The sequence below is a fragment of the Bos grunniens genome, chromosome 7 (assembly GCF_055505025.1).
Source record: "Bos grunniens cultivar Pamir isolate PY7600 chromosome 7, Bosgru_T2T1.0, whole genome shotgun sequence".
NCBI classification, from domain to species: Eukaryota; Metazoa; Chordata; class Mammalia; order Artiodactyla; family Bovidae; genus Bos; species Bos grunniens.
Window position 1 is genome coordinate 29,876,651 of NC_141171.1, and position 18,661 is coordinate 29,895,311.

General features: G+C 42.7%; 2 protein-coding genes across 17 annotated transcripts in view; one reads left to right on the top strand and one right to left on the bottom strand.

Moving 5' to 3' along the window:
* The window catches only part of LOC147368975 (uncharacterized), a 724,353-nt gene extending 710,933 nt beyond the window's left edge, over nucleotides 1-13,420 (top strand). For all 13 annotated transcript variants that reach the window (XM_086410601.1, XM_086410609.1, XM_086410600.1 and 10 more), the window contains one exon: nucleotides 13,051-13,420. In XM_086410601.1, coding sequence (XP_086266727.1) covers nucleotides 13,051-13,280 — 230 coding nt within the window. In that variant the 3' untranslated portion in view covers nucleotides 13,281-13,420. The remainder of the gene's footprint in view (nucleotides 1-13,050) is intronic.
* The window catches only part of LOC147368978 (histone H2B type 1-C/E/F/G/I-like), a 147,082-nt gene that overhangs the window by 22,673 nt on the left and 105,748 nt on the right, over nucleotides 1-18,661 (bottom strand). For all 4 annotated transcript variants that reach the window (XR_015167041.1, XR_015167039.1, XR_015167040.1 and 1 more), the window contains exons 2-3: nucleotides 928-1,054; nucleotides 91-147 (exon numbers count right to left, since the gene is read on the bottom strand). The gene's annotated coding sequence lies outside the window, so the exon portion shown is untranslated. The remainder of the gene's footprint in view (nucleotides 1-90; nucleotides 148-927; nucleotides 1,055-18,661) is intronic.

The window sequence follows — 18,661 nt, forward strand, 5'->3', positions numbered from 1 at the left end:
CAGGCTACAGTCCATGGGGTCACAAAGAGTTGGGCATGACTTAGCGACTAAAGAGCAAAGAAGAAGAAAGAACAAAACAAAAAGTCTTACCTTACATCACACTGTGTTGGACTGACTCTTCCTGTGTAATGAGGTAAAGATTATCTCCTGTGTACCACAGGAGACAAGAGATTAGAGACAGCCAAGACTTGAATCCAGGACTTGAAAACCAAGTCCCATTCCATTTCCATCACCACCACATGAACTTTTGGTAAAAAGCAAAAGAAACAAGTCTGAGGCCACCTCAGCTAAGGGTTAGTGCCAGCTCTAAGCAGGACGTTGTCTGGCATCGTGTAAGCTTTACCAGTGTCTTTGAACTTCCTCTTCTTCTTTTTGCCTTCATAAACACTCAAGGAAATATCTGACAAACACATTCATACTAAACAAGGAATATCACTGCTAACTTGCATGTAGCAGCTAACAGGATGGGGCAGGGAAATCAGCAGAGGAAGGAGCCTGACCATCACCACGGAACCATGTCCCCTGGCAATGGAAGACAAGTCCTGCCTGAGTCATTCGGACACCCAAGAACTTCTGCCATGATTTACCAACATAAAGAAAAACAGTTTACAGTAGTCATGAAAATAAATTCACAGACAGATGATCTAAACGTGGATTTGAGATAAGCCAACCCTGACTATCCATTCTGCTTCTCTGGCTATTTTTCTGTTTGTTTCCTATTAGTATTTATTAATGAGCAGAGCTTAGAGAAAACAGGAATTTGCTGAAGGTTGAGGCCTTTTCTCAGCTCATAATAGACAGGATGATAAATTTTAGATGAGGACAGCTAGGAGGCAGAAAATACAAGTGGATGTTACCACAGAAAATTAGTGGCCCACACGTATCACAGGAGATCACCTATCACGTTAGTCAATGTGACAGACTTACTTTTATGCACAGACGAGATTCTAAGCCATGGTACACACATCTTCTTAAGCAGTGTCAATGTGGCTATCTGGTGGCCATTGATGGGGAACATCCGTATCCTAAAATGAAGCTGTGCTCAGTGGAGCCCCTGGAATGTACAGAAAAGAGGCCTCAAGTTAAATAGATGCTCGCATCAGTTCCAGAAAGAGAGTTTTAAGTAGGAAGCAAGGTCGAGTTGTTCTGTCAACATTCAGAAAAGAAACTCTATTCAATGCTGTAATTTCAAATTTTCCAAAAAATACCTCTTCAAATTCCTGATTATCCCCTGATGTGGTTCTTACCTGGCAGAATATTTCTAGGGTTCAAAATTGTGCTCACCCACAAGGTAACACCTACATAGCAGATTCAGAAATCCCCATTCCCTGTCCACCCTCAAAACTCTTCCTGTCTACTGGTGAAAAAACACAGCTTGATAGTCAACTGACTAAGCAGTAGTGTAAAAGGCAGATAGCAAAAAAGAAAGCCCTATGAATGTATTACCCAAATTAAAGCATGGCATGAACATAAACACAGAAAAAGTTGAGATAACCATAAATGAACATAAATGTGCAATTTGACTGCAGCATCAAGTTCAGACTCAACATCAAACCTTTTCCTGGGGAACATGCTAGGGCATTATTCTCTCAGATGAGATAGAAAGATGCCTATGCAACCGTGAAGCTCTTAGCTGTGGCAGCTATCATGCTGATATTGTTTTCCCAATTCAAAAACTGTCCATGAGCTGATTGCACCCTCATCCTCGAACACTATAAAACTCCTCACTACCCCCCCAGGGTGGGTCACATGGTCTTCAGGGCATTAGCCCACGATGGCCCCCTTTGCCTAGCAAAGCAATAAAAGCCGCTCTTTTCTATTGTTCCCAAAACTCCGTCTCTGTTTCTATTCAGCACCAGAGACAGAGTCCAGGATTTTGGCAACAACTGAGAGACCTAAAAGTGGGCTCCGGCTGCTGCCTCAGCTGTCCCAGGAGTATGTGGGCCACACCGACTGCGGGAGGACCCACGAGCAGGAACCTGTCCTGAGAGTGAGGGGCCAGCCACTGCCACTGGGAGACTTGTAAGTGGCCATCAGCTGCTGCCCCCGCCACCCAGAGAGCAGGCATGAGCCAAGAGCAGGCACGAGTTGCTGCCCTCTGCTCTCCTGGAGCATGCAGGCCACTGGCACTGCTGGGAGACATGGGAACAAGTGCTGGTTACTACCCCTGCTGTCCTGGGAGTGAGTGGGCTGCTGCTGCTACTGGAAGGCCTGGGAGCCGAAGCCAATCGCCGCTGCCACTGTCCTGGGGATGCACAAGCTACCACTGCTGTTGAGAGACTCACAGGTCGACTCCAATAGTTGTCTGAGCTGAACTGGAAGCGCACACGGGCCACCACACCTATACACCCCATATCAAGGGGCTAATGGCCAACACACTGAGGAAAGAGGTGACAAGTATCCAAACTAAAAGTAGCCACCCAATCCCCAACAAGATGGCAGAGTAGAAGGACTTCAGCTTACCTCCTCTGATGACAATGCTAAAATCACAACTAACCGTTGAATGAACAGGCTTGAACACACTGAGAAAGATATTCTAAATCCAAACACAAAAAAGAAGCCATAACAAAATGGTAAGACGGATGATTTCACGATATAATCAAATCCTATATCCACTGGGTGGTTCACACACAAGCTGGAAAATAATTGTATCACAGAGGTTCTGCCACACAAGTAAGAGTTCTGAGCCCTAGTCAGGCTGCACAGCCTGAGTCTGACATTAGGAGGAGGGGCCCACACATCTGACTTTGAAGGGCAAGGAGGCTTGAGTACGGGAGCACCACAGGACTGGGGGAAACAGAAACTCCAAAAGAGCCTGGACTGGGGGAAACAGACTCCAAAAGAGCCTGGACTGGGGGAAACAGAGACTCCACTCTTGGAGAGTGCACTGGGATCCAGCACAAAGTAGTGATTCCAAAGTAGTGATTCCAAAAGACCCACCTTGGGTCTTGGAGGGTCCCCAAGAGGAGTGGAGGGGAGAGGGGTTGGGCTGTAGCTCACTGTGGGAGCAAGGACATTGGGATGCCTGGGGCCCCAGAGAATACTGACCTGTGTGAGCGCTCCCAAGAGGCTGCCATTTTAGCGCCAAGACCTGGCTCCACCCAACAGAATGCAGGCTCTAGTGCTGAGTCCCTCAGAGCAAACCACCAGCAGGACAGGAATACAGCCCCATCTGAGAGCAAATAGGATGCCTAAAGTTGTATTGAGCTCACAGCTAACTATAAACGCACCCCTTGACATGGCCCTGCCCACCAAAGGGACAAGATCCAAATCCACCTGCAGAGGGCAGGAACCAGTCCCTTCTACCAGAAAACCTGCACAAACCCCAAAACCAACTTTGCACACCAGGCAGCAGACACCAGGAGCAAGAACTACTACCCTGCAGCCTGTGGAAACCTGTAGGCAGGGCAAGAAGCAACAGTTAGAACTGGACACAGAACAACGGACTGATTCAAAACTGGGAAAGGAGTACATCAAGGATGTATATTGTCACCCTGCTATTTAACACATATGCAGAGTACATCATGTGAAATGCTGGGCTAGATGAAGCACAAGCTGGAATCAAATACTGTCAGGAGAAATATCAATAACCTCAGATATGCAGATGCTGCTGCTGCTAAGTCACTTCGGTTGTGTCCAACTCTGTGTGACCCCATAGATGGCAGACCACCAGGCTCCCCAGTCCCTGGGATTCTCCAGGCAAGAAAACTGGAGTGGAATGCCATTTCCTTCTCCAAAGCATGAAACTGAAAAGTGAAAGTGAAGCCACTCAGTCATGTCGGACGCTTAGCAACCCCATGGACTGCAGCCTACCAGGCTCCTCCATCCATGGGATTTTCCAGGCAAGAGTACTGGAGTGGGGTGCCATTGCCTTCTCCGCAGATATGCAGATAACATGACCCTTATGGCTGAAAGTGAAGAGGAACTAAAGAGCCTCTTGATGAAGGTGAAAGAGGAGAGTGAAAAAGCTGGCTTAACATTCAACACTCAAAAAACTAATATCATAGCATCTGGTCCCATTACTTCACAGCATATAGATGGGGAAACAGTGAAAGACCTTATTTTCCTGGGTTTCAAAGTCACTGTGGACAGTGACTGCAGCCATGAAATTAAAAGGCACTTTCTTCTTGGAAGAAAAGCTCTATGATAAACCTAGACAGCATAATAAAAAGCAGAGACATTACTGTGATGACAAAGGTCCATACAGTCGAAACCATGGTGTTTCCAGTAGTCATGTATGGATGTGAGAGTTGGACCATAGAGAAGGCTGAGCACCGAAGAATTGATGCTTTCAAACTGTGGTGTTGGAGAAGACTCCTAAGAGTCCCTTGGGCTACAAGGAAATACAACCAGAAAATCCTAAAGGAAATCAATCCTGAATGTTTACTGGAAGGACAGACATTGAAACTGAAGCTCCAATACTTTAGCCACCTGATACGAAGAGTCAACTCATTGTTAAAAACCCTGATGCTGGGAAAGATAGAAGGCAGATGGAGAAGGGGACGACAGAGGACGAGATGGTTGGATGGCATCACCAACTCAATGGACATGAGTTTGAGCAAGCTCCAAGAGATGGTGAAGGACAGGGGAGCATGGAGTCCATGGGGTCGCAAAGCGTTGGACACAACTGAGTGACTGAACAACAACAATAGCACCGCAGGGCGGGCAACTCAACAAACTGGAGAACAATTTTACCAAAGAGGTTAGCACACTGGCGAAAGGTCTAGGGACCACAACAGATTTCCCACCCTGGGGACTTGGCAAAGGGGCTGAGTATTCCCAGGGAATCTGACTTTGAAGGCTAGTGGATTATGATTTCAGAACTTTCACAGGACTGGGGAAACAGAGACTCTTGGAGGGCAAAAACAAAACCTTGTGCGCACCAGAACTCAGGAGAAAGGAGAAGTGATCCCATAAGAAACTGAGCTAGACTTGCCTGTGTGTGCTTGGGAGTCCCTGGTGGAGGTGGAGGTGAACAGTGGCCTGCACACTGTCAGGGGTACTGACCACAGCAGTCCTGGGAGGCCTGGCATGCTGGCATAAGTCCTTTTGAAGGAGGTTGCCGTTATCACCATTACCCTTACCATAGTTTGGCCTCAGTTCAAACTACAGGGAGGGAACACAGCCCTACCGATCAACAGAAAATTGGATTTAAGACTTATTGACTATGTAGATCACAATGAACTGTGGAAAATTCTTAAAGACTTGGGAATACCAGTCCACCTTACCAACCTCCTGCAAAACCTGTATGCAGGTAATGAAGCAACAGTCACAACTGGACTTGGAATAACAGACTGGTTCAAAACTGGAAAAAGAGTATGTCAAGGCTGTCTATTGTCACCCTGCTTATTTAACTTACATGCATAGTATATCATGCAACACACTGGGCTGGATGAAACACAAGCTGGAGTCAAGATTTCAGGGGGAAATATCAATAACCTCAGACATGCAGATGACACCATCCTTATGGCAGAAACTGAAGAGGAATTAGAGACCTTCTAGATGAAGGCGAAAGAGGAGAATGAAAAAGCTGGCTTAATACTCAATATTCAAAAAATTAAGATCACGGCATCCAGTCCCATCACTTTATGGCAAATAGATGGGGAAACAATGGAAACAGTGACAGACCTATTTTGGGGGACTCCAAAAATACTGTGGATGGTGACAGCAGCCATGAAATTAAAAGAAGCTTGCTCCTTGGAAGAAAAGCAATGACACCTAGACAGCATATTAAAAAGCAGAGACATTACTTTGTCGACAAAGGTCCGTATAGTAAAAGCTGTTGTTTTTCTAGTAGTCATGTATGGATGTGAGAGCTGGACAATAAAAAAGCCTGAGCACCAACAAATTGATGCTTGAGCTGTGGTGTTGGAGAAGACTCTTGAGAGTCCCTTGGACTGCAAGGAGATCAAACCAGTCAATCCTAAAAGAAATCAACCCTGAATATTCATTGGAAGGACTGATGCTGAAGCCCTAATACTTTGGCCACCTGATGCAAAGAGCCGACTCACTGGAAAAGACCCTATGGGAAAGACGGAAGGCAGGAGGAGAAGGGGACAACAGAGGATGAGATGGTTGGATGGCATCACCATTGCAATGGACATGAGTTTGAGCAAGCTCCAGAAGATGGTGAAGAACAGGGAAGCCTGGCATGCTACAGTCCGTGGGGTCGCAAATAGTTGGATATGACAGAGCAACTGAACAACAACAATGTCCTTTTTGTTAATTAAACACACACACCACCACTACCACCCCCTTTACAAGATTGGCAAATTATTGTTTTATATTCCTGGTACACAGTAGCAGAACCTTACGTTATCTATCGAGAACAAGAACATAAAAACCAACCTGAGTAAAGTGAAAGTTGCTCAGTCATGTCCGACTCTTTGCGACCCCATGGACTATACAGTTCATGGAATTCTCCAGGCCAGAATACTGGAGTGGGTAGCCTTTCCCTTCTCCAAGGGATCTTCCCAACCCAGGGATCAAATCCAGATCTCCCACATTGCAGGTGGATTCTTTACCAGATGAGCCTCAAGGGAAGCCCAAAAATACAGAGTGGTTAGCTTTCCTTTCTCTAGCGGATCTTCCCAACCTAGGAATTGAACCAGGGTTTCCTGCATGGCGGGCAGATTCTTTACCATCTGAACTACCAGGAAAGCCCTGGGTGAAACAATGTACAAAAAAAAAGAGAATGGAAAAGGAAAGTGTAATTTTGTAACAATATTTATTCTTTTTTAATTGTAATAATTGTGAAAGCAATACAAAGATATCACCAGACTGAAATGATAAAATACCATGTGAATGCAAAGAGCCAACTCATTGGAATAGACCCTGATGCTGGGAAAGACTGAAGGCAAAAGGAGAAGAGGGCAGCAGAGGATATGATTAGATATCCTCTGAGGTTAGATAGCATCACTGACTCAATGGACTTGAGTATGAGCAAACTCCAGGAGATAGTGAAGGACAGGGGAGTGATGCAGTCCATGCAGTCACAAAGAATCCAACATGACTTAGAGACTGAACAAGAACCATGTGAATGCATCAGAATGGCAAAATTTTGAAAAGTAGATAATATCAAGTGTGATATAACAAGAGTGGTGACGATATGGAGAGATGGAAACACATGTAAACAGCTCATAGAAATTAAAATAGGTACAGCAGTTCTAGAAAAAAATCCATCAATGTTTAATGTAATAAGTATGCTTGTATCCTATCAGCAATACCACTCTTGGGGTAAATACCTCAAAGAAATTCTCACATGAGTTAGTGTGGATCACACATGATATATTTATTATGGTCATATTTTATCTGTGATAATAGAGAGTGAAAGCCACCTCAGTTCAGTTCAGTTCAGTCGCTCGGTCATGTCCGACTTTTTGCGACCCCATGAGTTGCAGCACACCAGGCCTCCCTGTCCATCACCAACTCCCGGAGTTTACCCAAACTCATGTCCATCAAGTCGGTGATGCCATCCAGCCATCTCATCCTCTGTCATCCCCTTCTCCTCCGGCCCCCAATCCCTCCCAGCATCAGGGTCTTTTCCAATGTGTCAGCTCTTCACATGAGGTCGCCAAAGTGTTGGAGTTTCAGCTTTAGCATCACTCCTTCCAATGAACACCCAGGACTGATCTCCTTTAGGATGGACTGGTTGGATCTCCTTGCAGTCCAAGGGACTCTCAAGAGTCTTCTCCAACACCACAGTTCAAAAGCATCAATTCTTCGGCACTCAGCTTTCTTCACAGTCCAACTCTCACATCCATACATGACCACTGGAAAAACCATAGCCTTGACTAGACGAACCTTTGTTGGCAAAGTAATGTCTCTGCTTTTCAATATGCTATCTAGGTTGGTCATAACTTTTCTTCCAAGGAGTAAGCATCTTTTAATTTCATGGCTGGAAGAAGTACAAGCTGGAATCAAAATTGCTGGGAGAAATGTCAATAACCTCAGATATGCAGATGACACCACCCTTATGGCAGAAAGTGAAGAGGAACTAAAATGCCTCTTGATGAAAGTGAAAGAGAGTGAAAAAGTTGGCTTAAAGCTCAACATTCAGAAAACGAAGATCATGGCATCTGATCCCATCACTTCATGGCAAATAGATGGGGAAACAGTGGAAACAGTGTAAGACTTTATTTTCTGGGCTCCAAAATCACTGCAGATGGTGACTGCAGCCATGAAATTAAAATTAAAAGAAAGCCACCTAGATGCCTATAACTAGGGGAGCAGATAAGTAAAAGTTAATATATATGTTGTATGGCTGCAGTGCAGTAATTCAAAGCAATCAATTCAATCCACATGGCAATATGAATAGACCATTAGGTGGGGAAAAAAGCAAGAAAGAGAATTGGATGTAAATTTCAAGGCCTGTGGTGTAAAGCTTTTAAGATACACATACAAAACAACAGTACATTCCTTCTAAAAGGACAAATTTCAGGTCATATGACAAGTGCATTAGAAAGGGAGCCTATGAGGGGAATAGCAGTGGCAATTAGAAATGAAAAAGATACTTTTTAGCTAATGAATCAAACAGAATAGTAATTCTGTATATATTTTCCTTTCAAAATGGAGCAATTTGGGATACTGATAGAGTATATCAGATTCATCCTCATGGCCATTTAGTAGAGCTCTGATGAGCAAACTCATGACTCAATTAGCTGGTTTCTCACTTGGTTCAACACTCAACCACCAGTTTCAAACAGTACTGAGTTTACAGTAGCTCTTATTCTCAGCCATATGCTGTTTGATGTCTACAATATTAAAGGGAAGATGCATAAAATTACTAATATTATAGTACTGTTAGTAATATTAGTTACCAGTTAATGAGCAGCATTAGTCATAATCAAACCCACTCCTATCATTCATGAAAAATAAATCAAGAGTACAAATGGAGACCACACAGCAAATGTCTTACTATTCAAGACCTTTTGTAAGTGTTGGTGAATATGTGGAGAGGTGGAAACACATGTAAACTGCTCATAGAAGTCAAAACAGGTAGAGCAGTTCTGGGAAAAAATCCAACAATATTGAATGTAACATGTCTGAAATAAAGTATGTTCTATCCTCATACCTTCAAAACTGCACCTTCTTAATAACCTGGAAGCTGAGGTTTGTATGCAGAATTCTTATACTTTTCAAAGCTGGAACACAGTGGTGTGGGGAGAGCCAGCTCTCTTCTCTCCCTTCCCTTTCTGTCCTCAATTCCATCACATATACATGCCTGTGGACTCCCAGCCAGCATGTAACATTCTAATCTTTCTTCCCTTGAATCAAAACTGCCACCCCTTGGCCATCTCCTGGGAGGAGATGTTCCACAGTGGCCTTGCAGCTCACAGGCAAGAGGGGCAACCTAGGGAAGGAGCCCTGCAGGCCCTGGCAGCAGGTGCGGGTTGGTTAGTTAGGAGATAATTCTGGGGTCCCAGGCAGTCAGTGCCACCTGCAAGGCAGCAAGTTAGCTCAGAATATTCTTGTCCTTTTGGCCCTGCAAATTCCTCCCCCTATTAGGAGGAAGGTCAGAACAGATTCCAAAGAGTCACGTGGGGCCCCTCTTCTCTGGGCCAAAACATTTCTGTAGATGTGCTGTTAGGAACTGAATGAAGGTTTGTCACCCCTCAACTTCATATGTCGAAGCCCTGACTCCCAATGTGATGCTGTTTGTGATGAGGTCATGAGGATAGGGTTCCTCGACAGGATTAGCATCCATAAAATAAGGAGAGAGACCAACGCTCTTTTTCCCTCCACCTTGTGAGGAGGATAGAGTGAGAAGGCAGCCAACTGGAAGCGGGCCCTTACCTGGGAGCCAAATCTGCTGGCACCCGGATCTTGGACTACTAGCCTTCAGAACTGTGAGAAACAAATCCTTATATTTAAGGCACGCAGTCTGTAGTATTTTTGTCATGGCAGCCTGAGTTAAGACATGTATTTTAAGATGCTCCCCACCAGATTTGTTATTCAGACACATATCTTCATAATACAGACCTGTAAGAAAAAACTCAGCAGTGGCCACAGGACTGGAAAAGGTCAGTTTTCATTCCAATCCCAAAGAAAGGCAATGCCAAAGAATGCTCAAACTACCGCATAATTGCACTCATCTCACACGCTAGTAAAATAATGCTCAAAATTCTCCAAGCCAGGCTTCAGCAATACGTGAGCCATGAACTTCAGATGTTCAAGCTGGTTTTAGAAAAGGCAGAGGAACCAGAGATCAAATTGCCAACATCTGCTGGATCATAGAAAAAAGCAAGAGAGTTCAAGAAAAACATCTATTTCTGCTTTATTGACTATGCCAAAGCCTTTGACTGTGTGGATCACAATAAACTGTGGAAAATTCTGAAAGAGATGGGAATACCAGACCACCTGACCTGCCTCTTGAGAAACCTATATGCAGGTCAGGAGGCAACAGTTAGAACTGGACATGGAACAATAGACTGGTTCCAAATAGGAAAAGGAGTACGTCAAGGCTGTATATTGTCACCCTGATTATTTAATTTATATGCAGAGTACGTCATGAGAAATGCTGGGCTGGAAGAAGCACAAACTGGAATCCAGATTGCCGGGAGAAATATCAATAACCTCAGATATGCAGATGACACCACCCTTATGGCAGAAAGCAAAGAGGAACTAAAAAGCCTCTTGATAAAAGTGAAGAGTGAAAAAGTTGGCTTAAAGCTCAACATTCAGAAAACAAAGATCATGGTATCTGGTCCCATCACTTCATGGCAAATAGATGGGGAAATAGTGCAAATGGTATCAGACTTTATTTTTTTGGTCTCCAGAATCTCTGAAGATGGTGACTGCAGCCATGAAATTAAAAGACGCTTACTCCTTTGAAGAAAAGTTATGACCAACCTAGATAGCATATTGGAAAACAGAGACATTACTTTGCCAACAAAGGTCCATCTAGTCAAGGCTAGTGTTTTTCCAGTGGTCATGTATGGATGTGAGAGTTGGACTGTGAAGAAAGCTGAGTGCCGAAGAATTGATGCTTTTGAACTGTGGTGTTGGAGAAGACTCTTGAGAGTCCCTTGGACTGCAAGGAGATCCAACCAGTCCATTCTAAAGGAGATCAGCCCTGGTTTTCTTTGGAAGGACTGATGCTAAAGCTGAAACTCCAGTACTTTGGCCACCTCATGCGAAGAGTTGACTCATTGGAAAAGACTCTGATGCTGGGAGGGATTAGGGGGCAAGAGGAGAAGGGGACGACAGAGGATGAGATGGCTGGATGGCATCACCAACTCAATGGACATGAGTTTGAGTGAACTCCAGGAGTTGGTGATGGACAGGGAGGCCTGGCATGCTGCGATTCATGGGGTCACAAAGAGTCGGACACAACTGAGCGACTGAACTGAACTGAACTGAAGAAGTCTCTGCTAATAAAGAAAATGCTAACAACAGAAAGCCCTGTGACAGTTATAACTGAGTTAGATTTTTATTCAGTGGTAATTAAGGCTACCAACATCTGGAATGTCTTACTTATGGGTAAATGATTGCAAACAGCAGTATAATACCTTCCAGCTTATCATGTCATTGATAAAGAAAGCATAAAAATTAACCAAATTGTAACTGGAAAAATCAAAATTTCCAAACATTAAATGAAGGCAGTTACTGACCACTGTTTATGTTCATAATCCTTAAAATAACTTTATATTTTATTATGGTTTTGATCTCTTATTAAAGATAATCTAATACTTATAAATGTATAGCCAAATCATCATTTTTTCTTATACTTTTGGTAGTAAATAGTGCCGTATTTATTAAAGGACTAAAGGTAATTATTATACATCATAAATACAAAGATAAAAATTATATTCAAAGTAAACAATTATATTTTATATATAATATAAAAAGTATATTCAAAGTATATGATTAATGGCTGTAATACAGCTATTAGTCATATACTTACCTAACAAAATATTTTAGAATTTTAAAAGTAATTTATTATGCAAAATATTAGGAAATGATTAAAATAATCCTTAATAGGTTCACAAATATTTAATCTGGTAAAAGGGATAAGACCAAAAAAAGAAAAAATACACTGCAAAATGTTGGTACAGCAAAAAGTATGAATTTTAGAAAGTAACTTACTGTAAAGTTGACGTGTTATATTATCAATGAAATAAGAATAATGATTTCATTATAGAGAACTTTTAAAAGAATTAAATGAATCGGCTAACTCTCTTATCCTCAGGATTCTACTTGGACACCATTAGTTCCCGGATATTCCCTTCCCCCACCACCCAGTTATCATAAGTGCTGCCAGAGCCCTCAATAACTCTTATCTATTCTTACCTGTTCATACTATTAATGTCTCTTACTCATACTTCTCAAATATATGTATCATTCATTCCAAAGAAGGCTTTTTTGGAAGAGATGGCTCTAAGCTGCAATTCGAATGGAAGTTAGGAAAATTCCAACAGTTTTAAGTAAAGCCTAGCAAATCACTTGCTATATCATCTTCTTTCCTTTGGGGAACGTATGCAAAACAGAACAACGTCTATTTCAAAGGATTTGTTCTTGCTACATGGCGTCCTTAAAAGGCCACATGTAAATTGTCACTTTAGGTGCTTTTTGATTGAGACAACGGTCTTTAGATAGAGGATGTTAATTAGAGAGGACTATCGTTTGTGGGAGGAAGTTCTCGGTCCATTTGGCCCCTCCAACCCCATTTCTGTCATAAAATGCAACTAGCCATTTTAGTCCATCCTCAGGATCTCTCAGATCACTTAGGGACAAATTGAATATTCTTGGAAAAGCATTTACTTGACACAAATCGCTTTAGAATAAACATAATAGAAAATTGGTTTTGCATCTTCCTAAACACACAGACAACAGGCATCGATTCAAGCCAACGCATTCTGTTTAGACTCTATGCCAGGCGCTGGGGCACAGCAGTGGCAAGACCTGGCCTCTGCCCCCAAGGGGCTCTCAGACTAACGGGAGGAAAGTGAGTGAATGAATGGGATGGGCCAGCAGAGACTTTTTGTGTGTTATCCATTTAATCCTGAAAATGATCAAGTGAGAAACGTGTTTCCATGACCTGCTTTTCAGATGTCAAAACTGAGGAGTCAAAATGCAGTCTAAAAGAAGTTTATCCTCTCATCTCCACCCTTGTTCCACCCTGCTGCCCTCAAAGCTCAGGATGCACTGAAGTGCCTCAAGAATTCTCCTCTGTCTCCAGTTCTCACTCTGGCCACCAGACTGCTTGGGGAAGGAATCATGACTCAGGAGAGCAGTTCTCCTCAACAGCTCTGCAGAGCACCCAGAGGAAATTGAGATGAAAAAAAAATCTGCCTTTTTCGTGAGTTTTTAAATCTGTAATAAATATTTAGTTTTTCATTGCACTGTAAGAAAAAGACATGTGCTTGTCATCCTTTTCAATTTGCTTAAGAATTCTTCTCCTAAAGAACCACTGGAATGTTAACAGAGAGCCTGTTCTATTCCTTAAGGGGGTGGGATGGGAAACCTACATGCAACTCTACTAAGAGCATATTTCCCTCCACATACTCATTGGAACTCTGTATGAGTCTTCCTGAAACTTTCAAGGACCATTTATTCCCATATACCCTTGGTTAGATTTTTCTATTTTGTTTCCTCATAAGCTCTTCATTTCCAACCCTATCATCTCTCCCGGCAGCCTAGATTCTTTGTTCTGTTATGCACTTGTGACAACCAGGGTCGCTACATTTTCCTGGCTGGCAGCCATCAAATTTGCAACACTTTTTAGAAGAGGCTTTTGCAGTTTTCGCTCTTGTCATTTTCTTCACATCTGTGGCAGATGCGGGAAGAACAAAGCTCAGGCGATTTGCTCCTTCTATCTGGCTTATGGCCATGCCTTCCAAATCTCTACTTACCCTATCCACCTCCCAAAATGTTGCTAAGTCACTTCTGTAGCCTAGGCAGCTAATAGGGCTAAGACCACGGCACAAAAATGGGGACTGATTTCCCGTGCTTCAAACCAATTTACTTTTATTCAGAACAGGTACTTAGAATGTTTTTCAAGGAGGAAACCCCATGCACTTTATATGGTAAATTGGCTATGAGCTAAGTGTGTGGGAGAGAGGAATGAGTTGGAGTCCTCACTCTGCCACCTATGAACTGTGAGACCAAGGACAGGATTTTTAACTTTTGAAGCTTTAATTTGTTGGGATTTTTCCTAACTTTATAAAAAGAATAATAACAGCACATATTACCTCACATTAGTTACTGTCTGAGAATTGAGATGGTACTTAAGTTTGGCATCCAATAATTGTTCCATAAATGTTATCTAGTATTAGAGACAAGGATTATTTAACATACATATCATTCAACAACTAGGCATAAGCCCCATGCTAGGTGCAACGTGAAAGAAAGGAAATATGTATGCAACACACACAATAATGCCTGTGCCCTCATACATGGATTCCTATATCATCAAATAAAGATGTCTTTATTCCTGTCTTCTCAAAGCTTATGATGGCATGCATACAGCTAGTTATACTGTAAAATGGCTGCAGGGAGTCCTGTAAACAAATGGTATCAGGAAGAATTCTTCACTGAAGGGATGGAAGGAGAAGACAATAAGGTTAAGCCTCATGAACCCTATCGTACTCAGTGTTCATGCCTCAACTTCAACTACAGAATCACATGTGAAATAGGCACTCAGGAACCGCCATAATGAATAAGAAGATGTGGTCTTACACTATCCAGGACTCTATCATTACCAAGTGATATAAATCTAACCCAATCTGGCTTTCAGCCAAAAAGGAATTGCTAGGCACACACAACTGAGAAGCTGTGGGTGGGAGGAGGGTTGGAACTTCAGGCCTGGCTGAGTCCAGATGCTCCAGTGATGCTCTGCTTTCTTCAATGAAGGGTTGGCTTCATTCTTTGGTAGGCTTTTGTCCTGCCTTGGCCACCGGCAGCCTGCTCACAGTCTCATGGTTCAGCAGGCACTATAGAAATGTTGTTCAGGGAAAAGCCTAGGATTTCACCTCATTGGATCAACTCAGGATGTGTGTCTATTCTTGAATGAATCAACTGGCCAGGAGGATGAAGGATGCCAACTGGCAAAATCTGGGCTCTTTGCCCACCTTACACTAGAAGGTGAAGTTTACCTTATTAGAAGCCTCTAGATGGAGTGTAAAACAAAGATAGCTTCTTCAAAAGTAAATTAGGCTGCTGGCACCCAACCAGTAATCTTGGATATGGTAAAATCTAGACAATAGATGTGCACTGCAGGATCTAAATTGTGGACCATGAAGAACAGGACTGAGATGAGCCAAGCTGGAATACTAGGCTCTATATGGAAAAGAGTGTAAGGTTCCAATGCTAAGACTGAGTTAAGCATTACATGCATGAGGGATGAGGCACCATAGATCAAACTAGCAAAGTTAATGTCAGGTGTGAGTACTGAGGGATAGAGGAATGTATATTTGGTTTGGTAGAAATGTAGAGGTTATTGCAGTTCTCTATGAGTATATGACAAACCACACCAAAATGTAATGAGTTGCTTAAAGCAATGGCATTTGTTTTTTCATTATCTGAAATTTGGTCAGGACTTTTGGGATAAGTCATTTCAGTGTCAAAATAGGGATACATTGAAGGCTGAAGACTGGAATCATCCAAAAGCTTGCTCACTACTCACATGTACGGTAGTTGGTACCAGCTTTTGGCTGGGACTAGGGCTGAAGCGGGTGGCCACTGTATGGTTGCTTAGCTTCCTCGTGTCATGAGGTCTGGGTTCCAGGAGTGGAGTGTCTCAAGGTATTAGGTGGAGCTGTGCCATCTTTAGCCCCAGGAGGTTTTGTTTTGCTACTGTACTCCGGTTCTGATGTGTACTGACTACTGCAGTCCCTCTGACTTTCTACTCGGCCTGAACTCTCTGCAGGGCCAAAGACAAGATATGGTTCTACCTGAGAGGACAAGTATTGAACTCAGAAATGAATGACGGGAGATTTTATAATACTTTAAGAAAGAACAGTAAAGGGTATTTGTGGAGAAAATATTATGATTTGATAGTAGATAAAAATTTAACAATGTGTTAAATGACACATAATTTGTTTTTAAATGCAATATATAGGAAGTTAAAACACGATTGTAAAGATTGTATACACACACACACAATGGTCACTGACTATTTTTTCTGTTTCCCTCTCCCACTTAAGGACCCTGTGGTTACCCTAGAACCATCCAGATAATTTCTCCATATCAAGATCCATAACAATGATATCTGCAGAGTCCCTTTTGCCATGAAAGGTAATACATTCACACTATATGGAGGTTAACATGTTATATATTTGAGGGAAATATTATTCTGCCTACTGCACTTGGTTCTATGCTTACAGAGAAATGCAAGATTCTTCATAATCGCTTTGGACTGAATTGGCACCTAAATTCATATGTTGAAGTCCTAGCCTCCAAATGTGGTAGTATTTGGAGATGGGGGTCTTTTAAGTTCAGATTAGGTCATGAGCATGGGGACCTCATGATGGGATTAGAGCCCTTAAGAGAAGAGGCACCAAAGAAACTCCCTATCCCAACCTACCCCATTTCTCTCTCTTTCTAAATCCCTGCCATGAAAGGACACAGCAATAAAGCAGTCCTCCACAAGGCAGGGAGAAAGATCTCACAGGAAACACCTGTGCCGGCACCATGACCTTGGACTGCAGGCTTTCAGAAATTTTGAGAAAATAAATTCCCACTGTTTAAACCACCTAGTATAGTATTTTGTTATGGCAGGCAGAGCTGACTAAAACAGTAACTAATGTTAACACGTTACTGACAGGGGAATTTTGCAGAAACTAATGCCAATGGCTGGTGATTTGTTATGTAAGTGAACCCTGAAACACTCCTGTCACTAATATTCAGATAACAAAGTGAAAGTGAAAGTCGCTTAGTCGTGTCCAACTCTTTGCCATCCCATGAACTATAAAGTCCATGGAATTCTCCAGGCCAGAATATTGGAATAGGTAGCCACTCCCTTCTTCAGGGGATCTTCCCAACCCAGCAATCAAATCCAGGTCTCCCTGGCTAAGATGGTAAAGCATCTGTCTACAATGCAGGAGACCCAGGTTCGATCCCTGGGTTGGGAAGATCCCCTGGAGAAGGCAATGGCAACACACTCCAGTACTCTTGCCTGGAAAATCCTATGGACAGAGGAGCCTGGTAGGCTACAGTCCATGGGGTCGCGAAGAGTCAGACACGACTGAGCGACTTCACTTTCACTTTCACTTTCACTTCACTTTCTTTACCAGCCAAGCCACCAGGGAAGCCCAAGAATACTGGAGTAGGTAGCCTATCCCTTCTCCAGCAGATCTTCCCACCCCAGGAATCAAACTGGGGTCTCCTGCATTGCAGGCAGATTCTTTACCAGCTGAGCTACCAGGGAATCCCTCAGATAACAAAATATGTAACGAAAGACATATTAATACATCTCTGGTCAATAATCTGTTAAATAAAGAGTGACTGTTACATATTTAACTGTCCCTGTTCAGCTCATTTTTAAATTCATAACAAATTTCCTGAAACTTCTCTAACCAAATTGGAGTCAATGACTATCACTATCACCTGAAATAACTTTCATTAAAATCTAAGAACATAACTTTCATATTAAACAATTGTAAATAATTTTGAATTTCAGAGAAATTCATTACCAAATTAATTAAAACATAGATTCCCCCTCCCCCAAAAATATACAATGGGGAAAAGACAGATTCTTCAATAAATGGTGTTGGCAAAACTGGACAGATATATGAAAAGAACCAAACTGAATCATTATCTTATCAGTTCAGTCACTCAGTAGTGTCCAACTATTTGCGAGTCCATGAACTGCAGCACACCAGGCCTCCCTGTCCATCACCAACTCCCGGAGCCTACTCAAAGTCATGCCCATTGAGTCTGTGATGTCAGCCAACCATCTCATCCTATGTTGGCCCCTTCTTCTCCTGCCTTCAATCTTTCCCAGCATCAGGGTCTTTTCCAATGAATCAGGTCTTTGCATCAGGTGGCCAAAGCATTGGAGCTTCAGCTTTAGCATCAGTCCTTCCAATGAATATTCAGGGCTGAATTCCTTTACGATTGACTGGTTGGATCTCCTTGCAGTCCAAGGAACTCTCAAGAGTCTTCTCCAACACCACAGTTCAAAAGCATTGATTCTTCGGTGCTCACCTTTATTTATAGTCCAACCCTCACATCCATACATGACCACTGGAAAAACCACAGCCTTGACTAGACAGACCTTTGTTGGCAAAGTAATGTCTCTGCTTTTTAATATGCTGTCTAGGTTGGTCATACTTTTTCTTCCAAGGAGTAAGCGTGTTTTTTAATTTCATGACTGCAGTCACCATCTGCAGTGATTTTGGAGCCCCCAAAAATAAAGTCAGCCACTGTTTCCCCATCTATTTGCCATGAAGTGATGGGACCAGATGCCATGATCTTAGTTTTCTGAATGCTGAGTTTTAAGCCAACTTTTTCACTCTCTCTTTCACTTTCATCAACAGGCTTTTCAGTCCTTCTTCGCTTTCTGCCATAAGGGTGGCGTCATCTGCATATCTGAGGTTATTGATATTTCTCCCGGCAATCTTGATTCCAGCTTGTGCTTCATCCAGCCCAGCATTTTACATGATGTCCTCTGCATATAAGTTAAATAAGCAGGGTGACAATATACAGCCTTGACATACTC